This window comes from Loxodonta africana, chromosome 4 (genome assembly GCF_030014295.1).
Source record: "Loxodonta africana isolate mLoxAfr1 chromosome 4, mLoxAfr1.hap2, whole genome shotgun sequence".
Classification (NCBI taxonomy): Eukaryota; Metazoa; Chordata; class Mammalia; order Proboscidea; family Elephantidae; genus Loxodonta; species Loxodonta africana.
The window spans coordinates 79,396,587-79,424,305 of record NC_087345.1 but is presented as its reverse complement, the minus strand read 5'-3'; the positions used below and the strand labels follow the sequence as shown (position 1 = coordinate 79,424,305).

The following is a 27,719-nucleotide window of genomic DNA, read 5'->3' as shown; positions in this document are numbered from 1 at the left end:
ATGAGTCGGAATCGACTTGACGGCAGTGGGTTAGTGGGTTATGTTCATGAGGGATGTTGGTCTGTACTTTTGTTTTTTTTCTCTTTTCAGTTTGGCCAGTGGTTTATTGATTTTGTTGATCTTTTCAAAGAACCTGCTTTTGGTCTCGTTAACTCTTTGAATTGTTTTTCTATTCTCTATTTCATCTAGTTCTGCTCTCATTTTTATTATTTGCTTTACTCTGGGGTCCAAGGGCTCCTTTTGCTGCTCTCTTTCTATGTTTTCGAGTTGTAGGGTTAATGTTTTGATTTTGGCCTTTTCTTCTTTTTAGATGTGTGTCTTTATTGCTATAAATTGACCTCTGAGCACTGCTTTAGCTGTGTCCCAAAGGCTCTGGTAGGATGTGTTTTCATTCTTATTTGGTTCTATGAATTTCTTTATTCTGTCCTTAATTTCTTTTATAACCCAGTAGCTTTTGAGCAAGGTGTTGTTCAGTTTCCATGTATTTGATTCTTTTCCCTTGCTTTTTCTGTTATTGATTTCTGCTTTTATGGCTTGATGGTCAGAAAAGATACTTTGTAATATTTTGATGCTTTGGATTCTGTTAAGGCTTGCTTTGTGGCCTAATATGTGGTTTAGTCTGGAGAATATTCCATGTGTGTTGGAAAAGAAAGTATACTTGGCTGCTGTTGGGTGGAGTCTTCTGTATATGTCTATAAGGTCAAATTGGTTGATCGTGGCATTTAGATCTTCCATGTCTTTATTGAGCTTCTTTCTGGATATTCTCTCCTTCAGTGAAAGTGGTGTATTGAAGTCTCCTACTATTATTGTGGAGCTGTCTGTTTTTCTTTTCAATGGTGTTGGAGTTTTTTTTTTAATGTATTTGGGAGCCCTGTCATTGGGTGTATAAATACTTGTTATGGTTGTGTCCTCCTGGTGTATTGACCCTTTAATCATTATATAATGTCCTTCCTTATCCTTTGTAGTGTATTTTCCTTTAAAGTCTATTTTATCAGAAATCAATATTGCCACTCCTGAGCCTACTTAAATTTTTAAAGGTTGTTTATTTTTTATTGTAACTGTAGTACAAGCTTATTTTAGAATATTAATTCAGAATTAAATTTAGCAGGCTATAATAAAAATATTCCAGTACCTAGACACCACTGAATATTTTGACTTTTTTTTTCTCATTTTGCCAATTTGATAGGGAAAAATTGTAGCTTTTAATTTGCATTTTCTTACTTGCTTATGTAGCTGAACAGTATTTCAAATAGTATTTCAAATGTTTACTGTCTGTGGTCCAGTTTAGGCTACACCTACTCTATCTAGCCTTCCCCGAGTATTCCAGACTAAGCACATTAATTTGTAATTGTTTAGTTTTTTTTGTGTGTGTATGTTTTATTTCCCTAACTAGATTGAAAGCTGGTTGCATGGTTCTGGATAAATTATTTAGTGTTTCTGAGCCTTACTTTCCTTATCTGTAAAATAAGGATAATAATACTTGTTTTTCAGGGTTGTAGTGAGAATGAGAAATAATGTATCAAAGGTGAATTCAATAACAATATTTTTTTCTTTGGCCTATGGCTTTAGCAGTCTATGTACATAGGTGTTTATATTTTTATAATATTTCAAATAAATGACTAATCCTAGCATCCCACCAAATTTTGATACTGATCAAGCGCCTATGATGCATAAGGCACTTTTCAAAACCCTCAAGGCCTGGTGAACCTATAGTATTTACATAAGCTTCATGTACTGTATCTTCTTTCAACATTAGCAATTCTCTTATTCATCTTTGTGCCATTACCACCATGCCTGGCTGTCATGAATTGAATTATGTCCATCCAAAAATATGTGTATCAATTTGGTTAGTCCATGATCCCAGTATTGTGTGGTTGTCCTCCATTTTGTGATTGTAATTTTATGTTAAAAGGATTAGAGTAGGATTGTAAAACCACCCTTACTCAGGTCATCTCCCTGATCCAAAGTAAAGGGAGTTTCCCTGGAGTGTGGCCTTCACCACCTTTTATCTCAGAGATCAAAGGAAAGAGAAGCAAGCAGAGAATTGGTGTCCTCATAACACCAAGAAAGAAGCACTGGGAGCAGAGCGCATCCTTTGGACCTGGAGTCCCTGTGCCTCAGAAGCTCCTCGACCGGGGGAACATTGAGGACAAGGACCTTCCTCCAGAGCTGATAGATACAGCTGTCTTCCCCTGGAGCTGATGCCCTGAATTTGGACTTTTAGCCTACTAGACCGTGAGAAAATAAATTTATTTTTTTGTGGTATTTCTGTTATAGTAGCACTAGATGACTAAGACACTGGCCCATCATAGTAGGTGGTGAATAAATGTGTGTCAAAAAAAAAAAAATTTACAAAGACCTCTTACTTTGATTTCAAAGGGTTTGTGTTACTCCTGAACCCAAAACTAAGAACAAAAGCCTGATCCAAACTGCAAAACTATTGACTTGCTTTTATTTATTTTTTTAACCAGGAAATATTAACAACTCAGCAACATTGTCAATTTGTTTTTTCTAGCTCAAAAAGGGTAAAACTAAAAAACAAACAAAAACACCCTAACCCATTGCCATCAAGTCGATTCCAACTCTTAGTGACCTTATAGGACAGGGCAGAGCTGCCCCATAAGGTTCCCAAGCAGAAGCTGGTGGATTCAGACTGCGGACTTTTTGGTTAGCAGCTGAGCTCTTAACCACTGCACCACCAGGGCTTCTCAAGAAGGGTAGTCAATAACAAAGCCAGTATCTTGTGATTTAATGAAAAAGACTGTGTGCTTCCTTAATTTTGATTTTACCTACAAACAGGGAAAAGGTCAAATTTTCATGAGTTACTTTTTTTTTTTTTATGCTAACTCTAACCATCGAGTATCTTGTCACCATGGAAACTTGTATTCATTAAGCAAAAAAAAAAAAAGTCTGTAAAATCTGCAGTTTCTGGGAATGCTTTTCTTCTTGCAGGAAGATGCATGCTCCTCCAATTTCCAATACATATATATATTTAAACATAGAGTAATCAAATATTGTTATTGTTTTGAGCTAATTCAAAGGTTTATTTTTTAGCAATTGTAACTAGCATGCTTTGAACCACTTGCTTTTGAAACAAAATGATATCCCTGCATGCTAACAGATTAAATGCTTGAAATAAATCGTTTTCTTTGTGTTCTGATTTTTTTCGATATGTCTGAACTGAACTGAGTAGTTTAGTGGGAAAAAGAGAAACATGAGTTAGTTAAAACCTGGCAGATTGGGATGAGAGTGTAACAGGTACAAAATGGTTTGTACACTGGGCGAGCAGGAGTGATTATCTGGGAATGCTCTGTTCACTAGGTAGATTGGATGAGCGGCATGATCGCAGGGACTGAGGAAAGAGGTTTAGAGATGGAAGTGATGGTATGAATTAAGGCTTGTAGGTGGAAGTGAACAGGGTGTGTTTTGTTAGCAGAGAGTTATTTGAGGTTACAAGAACATAGGGTAGGCGAATGGGTCCAGATGAGGCAGGAAAAAAGCAGACTGGGTACTACATTTTGATGTGACCAGTCATTTCTTTAAGAATCGTGGCTTTCAAACGTTTCTGAAAAACACTACTTTCAGTATAGGTGGATCGTAAGAGTTTGCTGAGGTTGGGAAAGTGGCTGGTCCAGAGATGGCACTTGGCCTGCCAGTGGGAAAGGCAGGGAGTGGGGAAAGATGGCAGAGTCCTTCAGCGGGAGAAGGAAGACTTAGTGGCCAGTGTAGGACAGGGGGTGAGGAAGATGTGCTTGCGATGAGGCCAGACACCTTAGCTGCTCAGCAAGAGGCTGCGGAGGGACGTTTATAGGAACCAAGGGAAAGCGGCGAGGCCAGCAGCAGCCTGGGCGCGGGGTACGACAGCACTGCCCTCCCTAGCTCCGCCCGTCCGCCTGCCCGCATTGGGCTCAGCACCCCCGCCCCACCTCGGCTGCCGGCCTGGCCCAGCGCCCCCAGTCCTGTCAGACCCCGGGCTTTTAGTCCCGCCCAGCGCCCCGGCCCCGCCCAGCGCCCCGCCTGCCCCGGGGCCTGGGCGGGCGGGTAGGCTGGAGGGAGGTAACGTTTCCCAGTCTCTCCGTCGCTGGAGCGGGGAGGAGGCACCGGCGAGGTCGGAGGCAGCATGGCGGGAGTTCCAGGCGAGCGCGGGCCGGGCCCCGCGGCGGGGGAGCAGCTGCAGCAGCAAAACGCCTCGTGCCAGGTCTTCCGCGAGCGGTCGGCCACGGGGAAGCCCCAGCAAGGGTTCTTCTCCAGCTTCTTCACCAAGAACCAGAAGTGCCAGCTCATGCTGCTGACGACACTGGCGACAAGTAGGAGCCGCGACCTGGAGGCTGGGGTCGGTGGGGGTGGTGTCTGAGACCTGGCCGGCGAGGAAGGGCTGGGCCTAGCCGGCATCAGGCCTCGAAGTTCAGCCTCGGGTCCGGGATGGGGCGGGCTCAGGCACCTCAGCGCAGTCTACGCAGATTCGGCATTATGGGGGCGGAGTTGGGGGATTGGGCCTCAGTTTCCCCGTCAGAGAAGGCTCTGAGGCCCTTTTCATCCCTGGTGTTGCTTGTGGAATGAACGAGGAGTCCGGCTAGGAGCTTGTCTGCCCTTTTGGTCACATATTTTGTGACCGATGCTCTGACTTCTAATGTAAATTACACAGCAACACGAGGATCTTAGGGTCTGGGTAAGTTTTTAAAGAGTCATGCTAATTCAGGTGCACCCACTACCAGCAATGCAAAAACAACAGTTTTGCAAACCTGCCCGTCTTTGGAAGGGTTTCTTAACCTTCCTGTTTGGATGGGCTTCAGAATGTCGAAAGCCCTGAAATGGACTGGAAAATCATATGTGTATGGGCCTAAGTAGATTTTTATGGAGAGTTCATAGCTTAATCATATTCTCAAAAGGGGCCCATGACCCTCCAAAAGAGGTTAATCATCACTGCTGTGGGTTAAATAGGGCCACAACTGCCCTCTGACCGATTTCTCCCCAGTCCCAGGAACACTCCACTAGAGAAGATTTAACTTAGAAAATCAAGGTCTTAAATGCACTTGTCCCAAAGCAAATTTTCATGAATGGCCAAAGCCCAAAAGTCAATCACCCATAGATTTTCCAACCTTCTTGGGATTACTTGCTAGTAGGAAAGGAGCCCTGGTGGCACAGTGGTTAGGTGCCCATAAGGTCGGAGGTTGGAACCTACCAGCTGCACCCTGGGAGAAAGATGTGGCAGCCTGCTCCCATAAAGATTACAGCCTCAGAAACACTATAGGGCAGTTCTGCTCTGTTACATTGGGTCACTGTGACTTGGAATCCACTGAACAGCACACACCAACAACGGTGTATAGGGAATCCAGGAAGATTGGTGGAGGAAGGGAAGCAGAGAGTGAAGGGGAAGGGAATGATGACATTTGTATTTGTTCTAAATATATACTGGATGCCTGCTAGGTTCTGGTGGGCAGAAATACAAAGATGAGTGACAGGTGTTTCAGAGTGAAGACCAGTGAATAGAACATTGGTTACCGAGTTAAAAATGCGAGTTCAAATTCTGCTGTCCTTGTTAGCTGTAGAAGATTGACCTAACCTCTCTGATTTCTTCTATCCTTGTCTATGCAAAATGGGGGTAAGGGGATAAAAATACCTGTCTTTTAGGGTTGTTGCAAGGAATAGATTTTATGAATATAAAGTGCCAGTATAGCAGGACCTGAGTAAAGGATAGCTAGCTGTTCCTAATTTGTTCATAACAAAGTATGGATAACATTGCGAAGAATGGGAATTCCAAAACACTTCATTGTGCCCATGTATACAGACCAAGAGGCAGTTGTTTGAATAGAACTAGGGGATGCTGAGTAGTTTAAAACCAGAAAAGGTGTGTGTCAGGGTTGTATGCTTTTATCATACTTATTCAGTCTGTATGCTGAGCAAATAATCTGAGAAACTGGACTAAATGAAGAAGAACACAGCATCAGGATTGATTAACAACTCGCGATATGCAGATGACACAACCTTGCTTGTTGAAAGTGAAGAGGACTTGAAGGACTTACTGATAAAGATCGAAGACTACAACCTTCAGTATGGATTACACCTCAACATAAAGAAAACAGAAATCCCCACAACTGTACCAATAAGCAACATCACGATAAACAGAGAAAAGATTGAAGTTGTCAAGGATTTCATTTTACTTGGATCCACAATCAATACCCACGGAAGCAGCAGCCAAGATATCTAATGATGCATTGCATTGGGCAAATCTGCTGCAAAAGACCTCTTTAAAGTGTTAAAAAGCAAAGATATCACTTTGAGGAATAAGGTGTACCTGACCCAAACCAAAAAACCAAACTAAACCCTTTGCCGTCAAGTTGATTCCTGCTCATAGTGACCCTATAGAACAGAGCAGAACTGCCCCATAGGGTTTCCAAGGAGCGGCTTGCGGATTCCAACTGCCAGCCTTTTGGTTAGCAGCTGTAGTTCTTAATCACTGCTCCACCAGGGCACCTGACCCAAACCATAATATTTTCATATGCATGTGAAAGCTGGACAATGAATAAGGAAGACTGAAGAAGATTTGATACTTTTGAATTACGGTGTTGGGGTGTTGGCGAAGACTATTGACAATACCATGGACTGCCAGAAGAACAAACAAATCTGTCTTGGAAGAAGTACAATCAGAATACTCCTTAGAAGCTAGAATGGCGAGACTTCCTCTCATATACTTTGGACATGTTATTAGGAAGTACCAGTCCCTGGAGAAAAACATCATGCTCGGTAAAGTGGAGGGTCAGTGAAAAAGAGGAAGACCGTCAATGAGATGGATTTGACGCAGTGGCTGCAACAGTGGGCTCAAACATAGCAATGACTGTGAAGATGGTGCAGATCCGGGTGGTATTTCTTTCTGTTGTATATAGGGTCTCTATGAGTCGGAAGCAACTTGACGGCACCTAACAACAGCAGCAACAACAACAGCTGTTCTTACAGTGGAAGAGCCAAACAGTGAAGGAAGAGTTAAGGTATGAGGATGGTGGGTGCTGAAGTGAGCCCCAGCAAGAATCACCTGGCCTCATCCTTCCAAGGGGAGGGCTGCTGGGAGGACCCGTTGGTGTTATTCCAGTGTCAACAGATAACTTTAAAATCCTCTCACTGGGACAGCGAGATGGGAAAAACCAGACCTCATGGGAGACCTTTTTCACCCCCCTTTTTCTTCAAAGCAAATCCATTCTAAATAATACTGCAGGTCCTTTTTCAGATACCAGACACTGTGTCCCCTGTCTTTTTTCCCCCCATTAACAGGACTTCAGAATTTTGAACCCAATTCAACTTCATAAAACTCGCTTGGTTGCTTGAGTAATAATAATGCACGTAACCATGGTGCCTGACGCCTGGCACACACTCAGTTAGCAGTGCTTATTAATGATAACACTCAGGAGAGGGCAGATTAGAAAAACAGTAAACTTGTATCTAGCTTTCTCACCCCACACTAGTTTTCTTTTACTCATCTATTACTTGTGACTTTTTTTTTTTTTTTAACTTTGACTTCTTTTTTCTGGGCTATGTCATAATTTGCTGTGCATGTGTACTCTCAGACAAGATGCCTATGTAAAAGTTGATATTCGAGGCGTTTAGGTTCATTATTCTTTTCTGTAATAGTCACAGCTCATAGACTCTTAGAAGTGGAAGACCCCCAGGAGTCATCTAATGCAACCCCCCAATAGAGGAAAACTTTCTGTGCAATTTCTGACCAAGATAGTATGCAGACCTCTGCTTGGTTAGCTGTTCTTTGAGGCTCTTTGAGGCTACACACCTATGGCTTCAACATCTAATTGTTGGAAAAATCCTCTCTTACGCAAGTTGAAATCTGCCACATGTAACTTCATTCTTGGGTCTTTGTTCTGCCCTTTGAATGAACACTGAATGAAGCTACTGTGGTCCTAGTTAAGTCTTCTCCTTTCCAAATCCCCAAATCCTTTCTTGTTTCTTACCCAACATTGTCCCTTACTATACTAGTCGCCATCCTCTGTGGAAGAGCTTCAGTTGGCAGGTCTTATTTGGGACATGGTGTTACTAGTGTGGTCTGGTCAGGACAGAGAACAGTGGAGTTACTGCCTTCCCCAAATATGGATATTGTGTTGCTGTTCGTTTCTATGGATGTAGTTCAAAATTCCCTTAGTCTTTTTGGTATATACTGTATGTAATGCAGTGTAGTTGATCACTGATATAATCTGAGATGCTTTGTGGTATCCCGCTTGGTGTTTGTGTCAGTATTTTATTTTGTTAAAGACTTAGGTTAATTTTAAGTTTGTCTTCTCATATTAATTTTTACCAATTCTGACATAACATTATTTAATGAGAGATTTGTGAGTTACTGTTTGATAATCTATAATCTTATACAGCTATTTGGATATTTAATTAGTGCTATTTTTTCCAATCAGCATACTTAATCAAACCAATATCTTTTTAGATCCTTATGTCAAACTTCTACTTGATGCTATGAAGCACTCTGGTTGGTAAGTATATCTTTTTGAAATGTTTCTCTATATTCTGGCTGCTAAAAAACAAAAACCTGGAAGTACTTAAGATTTCTTACTTCAGGCCACAAAGCCCATTCCATAAGGTAGGTGATCATGATCAGCTTTGTTCTCTCCAGGCAGGCCTTCTCTCTGGACATCTTCTGCCCTAACTCCAAATTTCTGGCTCTCCCCTTCACTTTGGGCATTTAGTAAAGACAGTACTCAAAATGTTTCTTGTAAGTATTACCCAGCCCAACTTTTCCACTACACCAGCCTAGGCATTGTTGTAAATGGAGAAGATATTTCAGCTTGTTATGTAGGAGCCTTTCATGTGTTTAACTTTGGGAGGTTTAGAGGAAGTGACTTCTTTACATTCTGGCCTAATGGCAGGAACTCCAGCATATTTCCAGTAGTCAGCCAGACTTGTGTCGTAGAATTTGAACTAGGATAGATTTTGCAGAGACAGTCTCCTTATTTTACAGATGAGAAAACTGAGTCCTGAAGGTGTTAAATTGCTTTCCCAGGGCTGTTTCCTTTGCACCTGGTACATACTGCTTCTGGTCATTGTTTCTTTAATTCGTTCTTGCCTTTTAGTGCCGTTAAGAAAGAAAGACACTTTTCTTGTGAAGATTGTAATGGAAATGTCAGTGGAGGCTTTGATGCTTCATCATCTCAGGTAGGCATTTTTGCCAAGTCATTTTCTTCCCTCTTACCCTCTCTCCTGATATTTGCTGAGCACTATATATGCTGGGCAAGCTGTTTGATAGCCTTTGTGGAGAATTCAAAAAGTGAGTTGGTTCTTAGTCATAAGGCATTTCCACTCTCATGGGGAGATAAAACAAGAACACAGTTATAAAATTTGAGACAGATTAAACTATTTTAGGTGGGTGTGGTTGTCAGAATGGAACAGTGCTGTGATGGACTGAGAGATGCCAACAGATCCAGCTAGAGGGTATAAAGCTTCCTCAGGGGCCAAGAAGACAAAGACTGTTGCCCAAAGCAGGGTAGTGTGAGCAAAAGTGGGCACTGGGAAAGCCCAAGCCATGTTTGGGGAATGGGATGCTGTCTAGTTTAGCTGGAGGGCAGGAGCGTGTGGGGAATTATGGGAGATAGGATTGGAAACAGAGGTATGATGGAGGTCTTGAATGCTAACCTAGAGGGTAACCTTGACATCTTGAGAAGTGATGTACCTTTTAAAATTTTTGATTAGGGGAGTGAATTTTCTCATTTGTAAAATATGGGTAATGATTGTATCTACGCTATAGAGTGGTTAAAATGAAGTCTCTCTTATGAAGTGCTTGTCATGGTAATTGGCCCATAGTAAAAAAAAAAGAAAAAGAAGCCATAGTAAGCAGTCAGTAAATGTTATTAGTTTCAAGTTCTTGGAGGGTTATGAGGTGGGTACTTTAATTATCTCCTTTTATGAGTCGGAACCGACCTGACGGCAGTGGGTTTGCTTTGGTTTTATAGTTGAGGAAACTGAGCACAGAGAAGTTAAGAAACTTGCCCAAGGTCATCAGTTGCTAAGGGGTGGAAATTGAACGTCTGCTTCACCCCAAAGCCCATCTCTTAATCATAATGCTGTGAAGTCCCAGACAGATGGGTGTGGTCAGCCCAATGAGGATGGCATGTTAATTAGTATCCTTAGTCTATGTGCTACTGTAGTCCAGAGAGAGGAGAAGGAAGATATTGGTAGTTGAGGAAGGCTCAGTGGAGCATCTACAGTTAAGACTAAGTCTTGATGGATGGGTCAGTGTGGGTAGGTAGAAAAGAGTGGGCAGAGGCATTCCAAGCCGGTGAGCTGTCTACCCCGCTTAGTGTGGGAGAGAAGATGGACTCTACGAAATGAGAGTAGGTTTTAGAAATAACCCAGCTTCTCTTATTTTGGTGTCTCCTAGATCGTTTTGTGCCAAAATAATATCGGTAATCAGGCCCATATGAGCAGAGTGGTCACCCACGAGCTCATTCATGCTTTTGATCACTGTCGTGCTCACGTTGACTGGTTCACCAATGTTAGACATTTGGCCTGCTCAGAGGTAAGTTTTATTGTAGAAGAGACTTTTTTTTCTTTCAGGTTTTATCAAGTGACTTTGTGTTCAGCATTTTATCCCAAATATAATTTATTTAAGCTTTTAACTTTTCTCACTGTCATAATCCCACCTTAGTCTTAAATTTCTGATTTTAACTGTTATTGGGTACAATTTTTGAGATACAGCTAGAGAAATTTTAAGTATCTTTTTAGGATTATCCTAAATAACCTTTAAGTCCTAGTATTAGTGATGACTGACTTTAATTGTAATAAGAAACTATTAATTTTTCCTATTGAATAAACTATATAATGTAGTATAAGGAGCTCTGGTGGCACAGTGATTAAGCTCTTGGCTGCTAATTGAAAGGTTGGCAGTTCGAACCCAACCAGCAGCTCCACAGGAGAAAGATGTGGCAGTCTGCTTCCGTAAAGTTTACAGCCTTGGAAACCGTGTGGGTCAGTTCTACTCTGTCCTACTGCATCGTTATGAGTTGGAATTGACTCAGTGGTGATGGGTATGTGGTATAAATATAATAATAGTTAACATTTATTGAGGGCTATATGCCAAACACTGTGTGGATTCTCATTTAATCTTCATGGCAGCCTGTTAGGGGAGCTACTAGTACTATCCCTGTTTTATGTATTTGGAAAGAGGCAGTTGTTCAATGCTTGAAATCCTAGTTAGCAACTGGCAGAGGTAGGATTTGTATTCAAGTCAGGCAGGATTACAAGCAGGGGTCTGCACTGGTTTGCTTGCTGCCTTCCATAGGTAAATGTCCTTGCTTGTCCTGGAATAAAACATTTAGTGTAATAATCTTAAATGGGTCTCAAAACTACAGCATAAAAAGATATTTATTATTAAGTGCTTTGAATTGCTTCAGAAGTACACCACACACGCAGACACACACACACACACACACACACACACACACACACACACGCTCCTAGAGAGACATGTATTTCATACTTGGATTTCATTAATTGAAGAGAAGTTAAAAAAAAATATGAATCTCAGGATTATACTTTATAACTTAGATTATTTTCTCTTTCCCTTGAAATTAGTAAGTGGCCCCATTGCATCTAATTATAATTCATATTATTTGGAGAGTAGACTGAAACCTGAATTTTTAAATAGGTGTGTCTCTTGGGTGTTATGAAAATTAATGCCTGTTAGCTAGTTAAAGTATGTTAAGTGCCTTGAGCTCCTCAGAGCAATGAGGCCATGTTATTGTAGAAGTAACAAGAAGTGGGCCATTCTCTCTTCAGTGAGCTAGCAAAAATGTGGCCAGGCTGGCTGTAGAATCTATGTGGCTAGTTCCAAGACTTTTTTATTTATGAAAGTTGATTTTTTTCTTAAAAATATAGCTAATTAGAAGATACATCCTGACTTCAGGCTGTCATGCCCTTAACATGACCATGTGGAATGTTCTCTGTTCTTTGTGCTGGATGGAGAACTGCTTTGTACCACTTAATTTTTCTTAGTACATTCAGCCCCTGAGGAAGGTCATGAACCTTGTGCAGGTTTGAGGGAAGGTCCAAGAGAGTTTCAAAGACCTGGGCTGGGGCCAACAAAACCCCACTGCCTTCAAGTTGATTCTGACTCATAGGGACCCTATAGGACAGAGTAGAACTGCCCCATAGAGTTTCCAAGGAGTGCCTGGTGGATTCGAACTGCTGACCTCTTGGTTAGCAGCTGTAGCACTTAACCACTACGCCACCAGGGTTTCGGGCTAGGGCTGGGGGGTGGGGTTCATATGTTCAAAGTGTCTTAGACTTTGATGTATTCAGTTTTTAAGATCACATTGAAACTCAGTCGGCAGATCTTTGGAAGATGCTTTCTTGAAGTCCTTTTGGTAATTTCTGGCAGTGTTTGTGTTTTGAAGAGCATGAACTTTTAAGTTACAGCTCTCTGACTTTTGATATCAAAAGAAATTAGTTCTGCCAGTAAGTCTACAGTTTAAAATTTTAGCAAATTCCCTTTGGTAGATGATTAAACTTTCCCCCACCCTCTGGTGTGTTTGGCATTGTCTAGTGTAGCTCATGGATATGTGTTCCTTTTTCTTAATTTAAGGACTTCCTGAGTTAACAGACTGCTAACAATTCTTTAAAAAAAAATCTTACATGTACTGTCTTCTTAGAAAAACACTAATTTTATATTCTTTTCCAATTTTTTTTAAAAAAACCAGTTATTATAAAGGATATAGATCATGAGCATTCATTTTCTTCTCGCTTGCGTTATGTCTTTGTGATAGATTCGAGCTGCTAACCTCAGTGGAGACTGCTCACTTGTAAATGAAATGTTCAGGTTACATTTTGGATTAAAACAACACCATCAGGTAAAAACTAACCTTTGAAACCACCTCCCTCAAGAGTGTTGTGAGTGGAAATTATGAATGAAGAATGGGAAGTACATTTACTGTGTGAAATCTGAAAGAACTTCCTCTATGAAAAGAATCAAAAAATGTGTACCTCTTAAGCCAAGTAGGTGGAATTTAATTTTTCATAGTAATTATGGGCAAACTCTGACGGAGAGTTTTTAATAGTAAAAAGAGCTATGATCTCACTCCTGGGATACTTTTGAATGGGGGTGGATAAGGAATGGAAGCGAAGTCACAGCCTGTCTTCTCTCTGAACAGTCCTGGACTTATATTTCTAAACTACCACAGGATTCTAGAGGGACAAAAAGAGTAAAACCTTTCAGAACAGATTGAGGCTGCATTGCAGCACAGTTTATGGCTGTGTACCAGTGCACCTTTAAGGGTATATGATGTGATAGAAAAAGCTTTGGATTGTCACAGACTTGATTCTGATGAGCTGAACTGAGAGGGATTTTGTAAACAAAATGAAACAAAAACAAAAAAAACCAAAACTGTAAGTCAAGATGATCCTGCTGGAAAGCCTTTAAGATTCATGATAGATGGACGTGGGGGAAAGGAAGTGTAGAGCTGATAGATTGATAATGAATATGAGCGGTTCTGCCCACAGCAACCAAGGGGCTCTGTGTCCACACTCAGGGGAAAGGCTGGTCAGAGATTTTTCTATGGGAGGAGCTCATTGGGCCATTCTGTGAGGCATGTGGACACCAGAATAGCAGTTTCAACTAGATACAAAAAGGATAGGCATAGAACAACAACAGGAAGGCCCTCGGTTCTCCAGAGAAGGGAATAACTCAACTCTGGGCTGAAGGGTGGAACTAGTAAGGCGAAATGTGTACTTAGTCTTGGGGGGCTGGAAGACAGGCCTGCTACCTAGAAAGGGTGATTATTTCAGTAGGACCAGTAATGCTTTCAGCTTGTCCAAGTCAGCTTAGTGATTTGCTCCATGTCTTCTGTGCTCTTGAATCAATCCCTCCTTCTCTGGTGAATTTAGCTTGGGCTGAATTTGAATGGGCTGTGTGTTCTGGCACTCAGTGGAGAGGGTGGAAGTAGAGTACACATCCATATACTCCTAGAGGGGAGGATAATGTGGTTCAAGTATGTGATCCAGGGCCCACAGTCTTTGAAAGAGAAGTCTGTCCTCTTTCTACTTTTGAGCAGCAGCAGCAGAACAGGAATAGAGCTACCATCGGATGGAAAATAAACAGATAGGTAGAAGTCTGGTTGAGGGAGGGTCCCTACTTTCTTTTACAGCATGTACCTAAGAAACATAAACAGCAAGTACAGTACCTGGTTGTAAATCTGCAGTCTTACTTTTTAAAAAATTTTTTATTGTACTTTAAGTGAACGTTTACAAATCAAGTCAGTCTCTCATACAAAAATTTATATACATCTTGCTATATATTCCTAGTTGCTCTCCCCCTAATGACACAGCACACTCCTTCCCTTCACTCTCTTCGTGTCCATTCAGCCAGCTTCTGACACCCTCTGCCCTCTCATCTCCCCTCCAGACAGGAGCTGCCCACATAGTCTCATGTGTCTACTTGATCCAAGAAGCTCACTCTTACCAATATCATTTTCTATCCCATAGTCCAGTCCAATCCCTGTCTGAAGAGTTGGCTTTGGGAATGGTTCCTGTCTTGGGCTAACAGAAGGTCTGGGGACCATGACCTCCAGGGTCCCTCTAGTCTCAGTCAGACCATTATGTCTGGTCTTTTTACGAGAATTTGAGGTCTGCGTCCCACTGCTGTCCTGCTCCCTTAGGGATTCTCTGTTGGTTCCCTGTCAGGGCAGTCATCGATTGTAGCCTGGCGCCATGTAGTTCTTCTGGTCTCAGGCTAATGTAGTCTCCGGTTTATGTGGTCCTTTCTGTCTCTTGGGCTCATAATTACCTTGCGTCTTTGGTGTTCTCCTTTGCTCCAGGCGGGTTGATTTTTTTTTTTTCTTTTTAAAAGTGCTTTTTATTTTATTTTTTTGTGCTTTAGGTGAAAGTTTATAACATTAATTAGTTTCTCATTCAAAAATTTATACACGAATTGTTTTGTGATATTGGTTGCAATCCCTGCAATGTGTCAGCACTCTTCCCCTTTCTACCCCGAGTTCTCTGTGTCCATTTGTCCAGTTTTCCTGTCCCTTTGTGCCTTCTTATCTTTGCTTTAGGGCAGGTGTTGCCCATTTGGTCTGGTATACTTGATTGAACTAAGAAGCACATTCCTTACGTGTGTTATTGTTTGTTTTATAGGCTTGTCTAATCTTTGGCTGAAAGGTGGACTCTGGGACTGGCTTTACTTCTGAGTTAGCAGGGTGCCCAGAGGCCATGGTCTCAGGGGTTCTTCCAGTCTCTTGTCAGACCAGTAAGTCTGGTCTTTTTTTTTTTGTGAATTTGAGTTTTGGTCTACATTTTTCTCCCATTCTGTCTAGAACCCTCTGCTGTGATCCCTGTCACAGCAGTTGATGGTGGTAGCCAGGCACTATCTAGTTCTCCTAGACTCAGGCTGGTGGAGGCTGTGGTTCATTAGTCTTTTGGACTGATATTTTCCTTGTGTCTTTGTTTGCTTTCATTCTCCTTTGCTCTGGACAGGATGGGACTGATAGATGTATCTTAGGTGACCACTTGCAAGCTTTTAAGACCCCAGACACTACTCACCGAAGTCATATGTAGAACATATTCTTTATGAACTATGTTATGCCAATTGACCTAGATGTCCCCCCAAGACAATGGTCCCCAGCTCTTAGCCCACAGTCATACTTCTATTTTAACAGAATTTTTTTTACATTTGGAGAGAAGTGGATCTGAATTGTGATCCACATTTTGTCTCTAAACCCTGTGGCTCCAGGAGACTCATTTTTGCCCCTTTTTTTTTCCTTGGAGGGGAGAAATTTTCTTTCTTCCTGACAATTGCTATTTAGGTAAACTATTTTCTTAGGAACCAAACTTTAATTCCTATACAAAGAACACTCAGGAGAAAAAAATAATTGGATTAAAAAAAATTTTCTTTTTCTAAAAAATAATGACACTTTCCATGTTTGGGTTTGTAGTTTCCTATTGCCTCCAGGGAACAGAGTCTCTGCCTCAAAGAAAAAGTTAGCTAGCATTGGCCAACTGAAAATTTAAGGCAGAAGTAAAGTATACCTTGTTGTTGTTAGGTGCCATCGAGTCAGTACTGCCTCATGGCAACCCTATGTACAAGAGAATGAAACACTGCCAGGTCCTGCGTCATCCTCATAATCGTTGCTCTGCTTGAGCCCATTGTTGCAGCCACTGTGTCAATTCATCTCATTGAGGGTCTTCCTCCTTTTTGCCAACCCTCCACTTTACCAAGCATGATGTCCTTCTACAGGGACTGCTCCCTTCTGATAATATGTCCAAAGTACATGAGACGAAGCTTTGCCATCCTAGCTTCTAAGGAGCATTGTGTCTGTACTTCTTCCAAGACAGATTTGTCTGTTCTTCTGGCAGTCCATGGAATATTCAGTATTCTTCGCCAACACTATAATTCAAAGGCATCAATTCTTCTTTGGTCTTCCTTATTCATTGTCCAGCTTTCACATGCATATGAGGCAATTGAAAACACCAGGGCTTGAGTCAGGCCCACCTTAGTCTTCCAAGTGACGTCTTTGCTTTTTAATACTTTAAAGAGGTCTTTTGCAGCAGATTTGCTCAGTGCAATACCTCTTTTGATTTCTTGACTACTGCTTTCATGGGCATTGATTGTGGTTCCAAGTAAAATGAAATCCTTGACATCTTCAGTCTTTTCCCCATTTATCATGATGTTGCTTATTGGTCCGGTTGTGAGGATTTTTGTTTTCTATATGTTGAGGTGTAATCTGTATTGAAGGCTGTAGTCTTTGATCTTCATCAGTAAGTGCTTCAAGCCCTCTTCCACTTCAGCAAGCAAAGGTTTTGTCATCTGCATATCTTAGGTTGTTAATGAGTCTTCCTCCAATCCTGATGCTGCATTCTTCTTCATATAGTCCAGTGTCTCGGATTATTTGCTCAGCATACAGATTGAATTAGAATGCTGAAAGGATATAATCTTGATTAACACTTTTCCTGATTTTAAACCACTTGGTATTCTCTTATTGTGTTTGAACGACTGCCTATTGGTCTATGTACATGTTCTGCATGAGCACAATTAAGTGTTCTGGAATTCCCATTCTTGGCAGTGTTATCCATCATTTGTTATGATCTACACAGTTGAATCCCTTTGCATAGTCAATAAATCACAGGTAAACATCTTTCTGGTATTCTCTGCTTTCAGCCAGGACCCATCTGACATTGGCAATAATATCCCGTGTTCCATGTTCTTTTCTGAATCTGGCTTGAATTTCTGGCAGTTCCCTGTCGATGTACTGCTGCAACCGTTTTTGAATTATCTTCAGCAAAATTTTACTTGAGAGTGATATTAACGATATTGTTTGATAATTTCTGCATTCTTTTGGATCACCTTTCTTTGGAATGGGCACAAATATGTGTCTCTTCTAGTTGGTTGACCAGGTAGCCGTCTTCCAAATTTCTTGGCTTAGATGAGTGAGTGCTTCCAGCATTGCATCTGTTTGTTGAAACATCTCAGTTGGTATTCCATCAATTCCTGGAGTCTTGTTTTTTGCTGATGCCTTCAGTGCAGCTTATACTTCTTCCTTCAGTATCCTTGGTTCTTGATCACATGCTACCTCCTGAAGTGGTTGAACGTCGACCAATTCTTTTTGGTGCAGTGACTCTGTGTATTCCTTACATCTCTTGATGCTTTCTGTCATTCAGTATTTTTCCCATAGAGTCCTTCAATTTTCCAACTCAAGGCTTGAATTTTTATTTCAGTTATTTCAGCTTGAGAAATGCTGAGCGTGTTCTTCTCTTTTGGTTTTCTAATTCCAGGTCTTTGTACATTTCATTATAATATTTTTATCTTCTTGAGCCGTCCTTTGTAATCTTCTGTTCAGCTCTTTTACTTCATCACTTTTTCCATTTGCTTTAGCTACTCCGTTCAACAGCAAGTTTCAGAGTCTCTTCAGATGCCCATTTTGGTCTTTTTTTCTTTCTTGTCTTTTTAATGACCTTTTGCTTTCTTCATGTATGATGATGTCCTTGACGTCACTCCACAGCTCATCTGATCTTTGGTCATTAGTGTAATTTAAAGTGTATCTTAAGTTTAATTAAATTTTATGAAAAATTAGTCAGGAGCATGTTTATAGATTTTTTTGTGATTTTGCAAAGTGGGAGTTACTGTTTATCAGACACTGTCTAGAACTTCAGAGGATGACATCCGCTTATGTTATTGGAAAAGATGAGAAAATGAAGTTTTATTTATACCTAAATAATTTTCGATTGAGCTAAACTTTATAAAATAAGAGTTATATTTCTTTGTTCATTTAGTTTTTCTCATTTGTAATGACAGAAATTAATAAAATACTATGAGAGGAAATTAATTTAAATTTTGGTTCAGATGTTATGTAAAATGCTATTATTTAATAATTAAATTTTCCTGTAAAATTCATGCCACATACTTTTCCTTCTCCTTAGGTTTGTGTGCGAGACCGAGCCATTCTTTCTATCTTGGCTATTAGGAATATCAACAAAGAAGAAGCTCAAAAGGCTGTTGATGAAGTTTTTGAATCTTGTTTCGATGACCTTGAACCCTTTGGAAGGATCCCGCATAACAAGACTTATGCAAGATATGCTCATAGAGACTTTCAAAATCGTGATCGATACTATTCAAATATATGAAGGACAATGATATTTTATATTATAGAACTTCAGTGATCATGAAGAAATTATGGTTTTTAAATGGACAAACGTATAAAATATAAATGATCAATTAAATGCAGATAACACAAAGAAGGTGCTGATTCTAGCATATGATCAGAAAAAGTAACTGTGGCAAAAAATGAAACTGCCTTAAACTCCAAGGCAAAAATTATTATCTTTATAACTAATTATATGGTAAATATGGCAAATAAACTGCATTTTTGTGTTTTCTACAGTATACCTTTTTATTGTTTTTTTTTTTATTATGTGATTATTTTAAAGTTTAGTTATAAACCTGTGAAGTGTGCCCTTGTATGATGTTAATAGGTGACCAGAATTGGCATTTGCCTTCTAGAGATTAAATGTACTGATCTTACTCTAAGACATTCGTTAAGATATTGTCGTGATCTAAACATTCAAAGAATAAAAGTTGAGAGCTATTTGTTCAATAATCAATGCCCCCACTCTCTGCTGTTCTCTCAAAATGTGTATGGGAACCTGTGGCTTAATTTTCTGGGGCAAGTCTTGATTAGATTTTTTTGAAATAAAGGCAATACATTAAATTTTTCATGCAATCTAATTTAATTTTATATCTTTATAAGTTTTTTTGTATAATATAGTCTCAAATCTTTTTTCAGGGCCTCTGTCTGAAGTTTGGATTCAGAAAATATGGTCATTTTATCTATAATGATAGCTTAGCTGGTAGCTCCATCTTCCACTTAAACTTGACAAACATTCTTGGCTTGTTTACAGATGGAAAGATGGTGATGTGGATTAGACGTTTATAGACAATGAAACTAACAGGGTTCTTGTGTGTTAAAATTTGATTACCTATAAATTATGTGGTACCTCAAGTCTAAAAAATTATTAAACATTGAAAACAAGGTTTGTACTCAGTATTTTAAGATTGTGGTGAACTAGTATTCGGTGTAGTTTTGAAAATGAGTGCATTGAAGCTCCTCATTATCATAGATAACTGGTGCAAGCAAAAAGACCACTGAAAGAATCCAATTAAAAAGAGAGCCAAAATTTTATAGTAGACAGTAAAAAGAAAAAAGGGTTTGGTTGAGGCTGTAGCTTCATTGGAAACCCTGGTGGTATTGCGGCTCAGTGCTACAGCTGTTAATGAAGAGGTTGGCGGTTCAAATCTACCAGGCGCTCCTTGGAAGCTCTATGGGGCAGTTCTACTCTGTCTGCAGGGTTGCTATGACTTGGAATCGACTCGGCGGCCGTGGGTTATAGCTTCAGAAATGAAACTAAAATGATGAAAATAAACATCATATTTAACAAAATTTAGGCTAACATTGCAACTACATGCTAATACTTTGAACAAATAGTACATTGGTTATATTGGTGTAACGGTTTTGAAAAAATTGTATAATATATGCTATCCTACATCTTATGTTTGAGTGTAGCATTTGCATCTTTAGAAGGGTTATTTTTATAGAAATATTTGAAAACTGATTTTCCCAAAGTTCTCTTTAATCCTTTGTTATTCAAATCATTAGCTTTGAGATACTTTTTGAAGAAGACATTATTATTGTCAAACTTCTCTTCACTTGTTGAGTAAATGATAGAACATTATCTCAATGGAATATTATTTGGCTAATAAAATTACTGAGGTCCCAAAATGGGATGTTGATAGAGTAAAAGAAATAGGGTACAAGCTATATGCATACAGTGATCCTAAAATGGTTGTGCATATGTATAGAAGCTGAAATGGGATGCATCAAAATGAAATAATTTTTGGATTAGGGTTGATGTTTTTTTCCCCCGAAATTAGTTTTTTTTAAATCATGCAATTATGCTACTTAAATTAGAAAAGAAATTAGTAAACTTCAAAACAAGTCATATTAGAGAAAATGTATTATTATACATATGATAAGTTAAAAAAACTAACAATTCTCCAGCTTTTTCCTAGAAAATATTTGTTGATATTAATTAACATAATTCTTTTGGAAAATATGTTTTAAACTTCTTAATTTTTTCTTATACTTTAGATGAAGGTTTAAAGAACAAACTAACTTCTGATTAAACAGTTCGTGTGCATATTGTTTTGTGACATTGGTTAACCCCACAACGTGCCAACACTCCCTTCTCAACCTTGGGTTCCCTGTTACCGGCTTTCCTGTTCCCTCCTGCCATCTAGTACACTTGCCTCTGGACTCATGTGCCCCTGTAGGCTTGTTTTGTTTTATGGGCCTGTCTAATCTTTAGATGAAGGGTGAACCTCATGAGTGACTTCATTGCTGAGCTAAAAGGATGTCCAGAGGCAATAGTATCGAAGTTTCTCCAGTCTCTGTCAGGCCAGTAAGTCTGGTCTTTTTTTGTGAGTTAGAATTTTGTTCTATATTTTTCTCCAGCTCTGTCTGGGACCCTCTGTTGTGATCCCTGTCAGAGCAGTCAGTGGTGGTAGCTGGGTACCATCTAGTTGTACTGGAGTCAGTCTGACGGAGGCTGTGGTAGTTGTGGGCCATTAGTCCTAAAATTATTTTTTTTTTATTGAACTTTAGATGAAGGTTGACAGAATGAACTAGTTTCTCATCAGTTAGTACACACATTGTATGACATTGGTTAACAACCCCACAACATGTCATCACTCTCCCTTCTCAACCCTGGGCTCCCTATTACCAGCTGTCCTGTTTTCCTCCTACCTTCCAGTCCCTGTCCCAGGGCTGGTGCGCCCCTTTAGTCTTGTTTTGTTTCATGAGACTGTTCAGTATTTGGCTGAAGGGTGAACCTCAGGAGTGGCCTCATTATTGAGCTGGAAGGGTGTCTCGGGGCCATACTCTCAGGGTTCTCCAGTCTCTGTCAGGCCAGCAAGTCTGGTCTTTCTTTTTGAGTTGGAATTTTGTTCTACATTTTTCTCCAGCTCTGTCTGGGACCCTGTATTGTGATCTCTGTCAGAGCAGCCAGTGTTGGTAGCCAGGCACCATCTAGTTGTACTGGACTGAACCTGGTGGAGACCGTGGTAGATGTGGTCCATTAGTCCTTTGGACTAATCTTTCCTTTGTGTCGTTTAGTTTTCTTTATTCCTTGCTCCCGAAGGGGTGGGACCACTGGAGTATCCTAGATGGCTGCTAACAGGCTTTAAAGACCCCAGACATTACTCACCAAAGTAGAATGTAGAACATATTCTTTATAAACTCTATGCCAATTGAGCTAGATGTTCCCTGAGACCATGGTCCCCACAGCCCTCAGCCCAGCAATTCGGTCTCTCAGGTCCATGTGTCTATGGAGCTACCATGGGCTTGCCTTGTACAGGTTGTGCTGGCCTCCCTAAACTTATTTTTGAATTAAAAAAATTTTTTTTCAATCACCCTGAATTCTTTTCTTCGCTTGTACAGGTCTTTGATCGTTCACAGATAGGCAATTTTGACACATTGATCCAAACATCTTTGCCATTTTTAAAACGGCATTCATGTATGGTGTTATACAATTCACTTTCAATTTATCGTGCCAATAAAATACTCTTTAGTCTCTGTATAGAATATACCACCCGATACGTACAAATTACAAACTCTCATTTTAGTACAAATACTGATACTTGGAAGTCATGCTTAGAAAATAATTTGATATCAACCTTTACATGAAGTGTGGTACAGGATGAAAAGCATAGGCCTCTGTTGACTTTCACTGAGTTTTAAACCACTTGGGTTTGGTACTTTACTCCTCTAGGCCTCAATTTTCTTATTTATAAAAACAGGTTTGACTGGTCATCTCAAAAAGATCTTTCCAAATTGCTGATTTCTAGTTAACTCAAAAGGTTTATCAATATCAAATGTTTTGGAAGAACTAAATCAAGCTAATCATCTGTTTAATCGCATTTTATTGGGAAACTGATCTTCATATTGGACATTTCCACCATTTTAAATACTAACCAATGAATTTAATGTAAACCTAATTTTACCAAGTGAAACATTTAATGCAGGGCTTCTAACGCAGATACCCTTTCACCTCGATGTTCACTCCTATTATGGCCTTAATTACACTGTAGTTCTGTTAACTTCTCTTTCTCTTCAACTAGACAGTAAGTGCCTTGATGGCAGGAACTGTGTCTTGTTTGTTTGTAAACCTAACATTTATAATGTAGTGCCTGGTCGATAGTTGGTGTATGATTGATACTTATTACATGAATAAACATCCACAAATCAGAATTAGAAACTTTTTTCCCTTCTCAGGGTTTGTGATTAACGGCCTTACAGTTCCTTTCACGTCTAGCATGGTGCCGGATGCATAATTGACACGGAACACGTGGTGATAAATACTTAAGGGATAAAGATCAGTGACGATGACTCAGAAGTAGAGAATTTGGTGTAAGTGTATTATGAATTGGAGCAAGTCCTAGTTAGAACTGTTTGGAAATCTAGTTAAAATGTAACTGAAAGAAGACCAGGGATATAATTTCCCTGTGGAATAATAGCATTTAAGTTTTGGAATTTTTAAGTAATATATTGTTATTTATTCCCTAAAGAAAAATGAGAGAATTTTCAGAAAGACAGAAGTTCTGGGTTCTGGTCCATGCCCATACGTTCTCGTTTGATGAGATTCTACCCTGTCATTGTATGAGAACATACTGTTTACCCTCTTCCCCGTGAGCACTTTATCAAATAAGTATCCAGAACAGTGCTTGCAATGAAGAGGTTCCCTATGAAATATTCATTAAAGATGATATGAGCATCTGGGAAGACGTAGCAATACAGACTCTTGAAAACCAAGGAATCCTGGCCGATGAACACTTGCCTCTTTTAGTTGGCTGGAGGTGGTGGTTTGCAAAGATATGATAAAATTGAGGGAGAGCTTGCTGAGCTCTGTTTTCTATCACCCAGAGAGAGGTGAGGTCTGTTTTGGAGGGTCTTTCTGAGCAGTTAGAAACCCTGGTGGGGTAGTGATTAAGAGCTATGGCTGCTAACCAAAAGGGCGGCAGTTGAAATCCACGAGGCACTTCTTGGAAGCCCTATGGGGCAGTTCTACCCTGTCCTATAGGGTCTGTATGAGTTGGAATCGACTCAACAGCAGCGGGTTTTTCTGAGCAGTTACTTTTTTTTTTTTTATTAACTTTTATTAAACTTCAAGTGAACGTTTACAAATCCAATCAGTCTGTCACATATAAGTTTACATACATCTTACTCCGTACTCCCACCTGCTCTTCCCCTATTGAGTCACCCCTTTCAATCTCTCCTTTCGTGACAATTTTGCCAGCTTCCCTCTCTCTCTGTCCTCCCATCCCCCCTCCAGACAAGAGCTGCCAACACACTCTCAAATGTCCACCTGATATAATTAGCTCACTCTTCATCAGCATCTTTCTCCCCCCCGCTGACCAGTCCCTTTCATGTCTGATGAGTTGTCTTTGGAGATGGTTCCTGTCCTGTGCCGACAGAAGGTCTGGGGAGCATGGCCGCCGGGATTCCTCTAGTCTCAGTCAGACCATTAAGTATGGTCTTCTTATGAGAATTTGGGGTCTGCATCCCACTGATCTCCTGCTCCCTCAGGAGTTCTCTGTTGTGCTCCCTGTCAGGGCAGTCATCGATTGTGGCCGGGCACCAACTAGTTCTTCTGGTCTCAGGATGATGTAGGTCTCTGGTTCATGTGGCCCTTTCTGTCTCTTGGGCTCCTAGTTGTCGTGTGACCTTGGTGTTCTTCATTTTCCTTTGCTCCAGGTGGGTTGAGACCAATTGATGCATCTTAGATGGCCGCTTGTTAGCATTTAAGACCCCAGACGCCACATTTCAAAGTGGGATGCAGAATGTTTTCATAATAGAATTATTTTGCCAATTGACTTAGAAGTCCCCTCAAACCATGTTCCCCAGACCCCCGCCCCTGCTGAGCAGTTACTTTGTACAACTATTTATCTGTAGTGGTGTTTTTCTGATTTTTCCCAACTTTATGAGCAAGGAGAACTGAGTTTGGGCTCCCCAGAGGATAGGGCCGAGAGAGGAAGAGGCTGCATTCTTTAGGGAAAGCCAAAATTCAAATGCCACCTGAGTGCAAAAAAGTCAGAGGAAGGTTGAAGTCAAGATTTTGGATCAAAGAGTTTAGAGTTGGGTAGAGTTGGAGCAAGAGTTGGTAAAGAAACAAATGAAAAAGTCTGAAATGCCTTGACTGGTCTTGGGTTCGAAGGCTGTTTTACACGGAGGTTGGTGGTAGTTCATGGTTGTTCTGGGCTGACTTAATGGGTCAAAGGTAGAGAAGGCATTTTTCCCAAAGGTGGATCATCTTGGGGAAACAGATAACTGGATAGCAACTGTTTATTATACGCCAAGTGCTTTGTGTGCATTATTTTATTTAACCCATGGACTTATGTATGGCAAACATGCCAAGTGAAATAAGCCAGTCTGAAATGGACATATATTGTATGTTCCCAATTATATGAAATATCTAGAATAGTGAGTGCATAGGGGCCAAAGTGTATTAGTGGTTATGAGGCGTGGGAGAGAGGGGGAAAGGGAGACTCATTGTTTAGGAAAGCTGAGCTTCTGCTAAGGGTGGGAGAAAGATCTGGAAATGGATAGTGGTGATGGTTGCACAACATGATGAATGTTATTGATGTCAATGAATTGTACATGTAAAAAATGTTGAAATGGTGAAAGTTTCGTTCCATATATATTTACCACAATAAAAAAATTGTAGTCAACTAAAAAATACTTATTTTACAGATAAAGAAACTGAGGTTTAGTGAGTTTCAGTAACTTAGCCATATTGGAGAATGTTCCATATCTGGACATATAGATATCTCCTCTTTAAAGGGCTGCATAGTACACATTCCATTGTATACCTGTGTCAAAATCTATTCAACTTGCTTCCTATTGGTGGGCATTTAGTTTATAATCTTTTGCTATTAACAAACGATGTTGCAGTGAATATATCATTTTGTTGTGTATGAATATATTCCTAAGATGAATTCCTAAAAGTGGAATTGATGGGTCAAAGTGAATGTGCATCTAATTAATTTAATTTAATTTTTTAGGTAATACATGCGTATGTACAAAATTCAGTAGGTACAAAAGTGTACTCAGTAAAAAGTAACTCTTCCTTTCCCATACCTGATTCTGTTCCCTGGAGGAAACTTGATGAGACTCTGCCTTCTCCTTGTATTTCTGTTTCCAGTTTATTGTGTTTATTCTGTGTATATTCTAGATGCTTACAAACATGTGTGTATTCTCCCTCTCCTCTTCCCTTTCCCTGTTCAATGCCCTGCTATTTCACTTAGCAATATATCATGGAGACCTTTCCATATCAGGTACATTTGTATTTAAATGATCACATCTATCAAGTTGCCTCCCTTAGGGATTATAATCAACTATGCCCTCCTAACAATGTATAAGAATATGTTACCATGTTTTTGACCCTTGTGAATCTGATAGGTGAAAACAGTACAGCATAGTTTAATATTTCTCTTATTTTGAATGAGGTTACGGGAGTCTTATGCTTGAGAGTCACCATTTGTATTTTCTTTTCATGTCATTTGCTCATTTTTGTTTTTTTAAATATAGATAAAAAATAATCTATAATCATCATTTTATTATGAATAAAATAATCAAATCCTTCATGCCATGTTGTTGAAAATACTGTTTGTCTTTTAGAAGACTTAAAAAATGTGGTTAAGTGTATCAGTATATTCTTTTATGGTTCCTTGATTTTTTTTGTTACTTTAGGTTTTCCCCATTCTAAAATTACTAAAAATATTCCTCATATTTTGTTCTGGTATTTTTATGGCTCCCCTCTCCCCTTCTCATGAAAATTTCTGATACCTCTGGATATTTATTTTGGTGTAGGATCGAGTTTTGGATTTAATTTTTTTTTCCAGGTGTCTACCAGTTTTCTCCACACCATTTGCAGAATATTTCATCCTTTTCCCACGGATACATTTACCTTTTTGATTTGACACTCAGGTCATATAGCTATTCTCCCTAGGAATTGGTAAAATTTCCTTGGGAATTAGGTACTTTGTCTGAAACAACCCCTTTCCATAGCCCATCCCCACTACTCCAGTCCCATTCAAAGGATTTGACTTGCTACCTCCACCTCATACTTCGGGTCTCAGTTTAAATGCCACTTCCTCTGGAAATTCTTTCTTGAGCCCCTAACCCAGGTTGGGTGCTGTGTTATACATTCCCAAACCACCCTGCACTTCTTTTTCCTTCGTTCAGTTGTTTCCCATGACGATAAGGCTCAATCCATGTTGGTCACTTCCATATCCTTAGTGCCTATATCAATGCATAGAATATGTTGTTAGCTGCTGTCTAGTCGCCCCCAACTCATGGCAACCCTATGCACAACAGAATGAAATGCTACCCAGTCCTGAGCCATTCCCATGCTCAGTTATGGATCAGACCATTGTGATCCATACGGCTTTCACTGGCTGATTTTCGGAAGTAGATTGCCAGGCCTTTTTTCCTAGTCCATCTTAGTCTGAAAGCACTGCTGAAACCTGTTCAGTATCATAGCAACACGCAAGCCCCCACTGACAAGTGATGGTTGCTCTTAAGGTGCATTGGCTGGGAATGGAACCTTGGTATCCTGCATGGAAAGTGAGAATTCTATCACTGAACCACCAATGCCCCCTCACATAATATATGTTATTGTCCTTAGGTGCAGATGAGTCTATTTTAGACTCATAGAGACTCCATGTGACAGAGTAGAACTGCCTTATAGGGTTCCCTAGGCTGTAATCTTCCCAGTGGTTTAGAACTTGCCTGCTAACCAAGAAAAGTCCGAAGTTCGAATCCACCAGCTGCTCCTTAAACCTTATGGGACAGTTCTACTCTGTCCTACAGGGTTACTATGAGTCGGAATTGACTGCAATGGGTTTGGTTTTTTTTTTTTTTGAATCTTTAAGGGAGCAGATCACCAGGTCTCTCCTTTGGAGCTGCTGGTGGGTTTGCTCCTTTTAGTAAGCAGCGGAGCACTTAACTGTTGTGCCAGAAATACCCCCGGCATAATATATACCAAAACCAAACCCGTTGCTGTCAAGTTGATTCCAACTCATAGCAACCCTATAGGACAGAGTAGAACTGCCTCATAGAGTTTCCAAGGAGCACCTGAGGGATTTGAACTGCCAACCTTTTGGTTAGCAGCGGTAGCAC

The 27,719-nt window shown here is 40.1% G+C and overlaps 1 protein-coding gene across 1 annotated transcript; it reads left to right on the top strand.

The window, feature by feature from the left end:
- Positions 1-4,028: 4,028 nt before the first annotated feature.
- Positions 4,029-18,871, top strand: ATP23 (ATP23 metallopeptidase and ATP synthase assembly factor homolog). Its single transcript, XM_003405170.4, has 6 exons — positions 4,029-4,307; positions 8,435-8,480; positions 9,078-9,159; positions 10,382-10,519; positions 12,765-12,848; positions 18,409-18,871. Exons 1-6 carry the CDS (start codon positions 4,121-4,123, stop codon positions 18,610-18,612), a joined length of 741 nt encoding a protein of 246 aa, XP_003405218.2. The 5' UTR covers positions 4,029-4,120; the 3' UTR covers positions 18,613-18,871.
- Positions 18,872-27,719: the final 8,848 nt, after the last annotated feature.

Bases quoted from the DNA above. Each gene is read 5' to 3' on its own strand.
- ATP23 (XM_003405170.4), top strand. From the start codon at position 4,121: ATGGCGGGAGTTCCAGGCGAGCGCGGGCCGGGCCCCGCGGCGGGGGAG. The intron at 10,520-12,764 runs GTAAGTTTTATT...TCTTTGTGATAG, and splicing joins GACATTTGGCCTGCTCAGAG to ATTCGAGCTGCTAACCTCAG. The intron at 12,849-18,408 runs GTAAAAACTAAC...CCTTCTCCTTAG, and splicing joins GATTAAAACAACACCATCAG to GTTTGTGTGCGAGACCGAGC.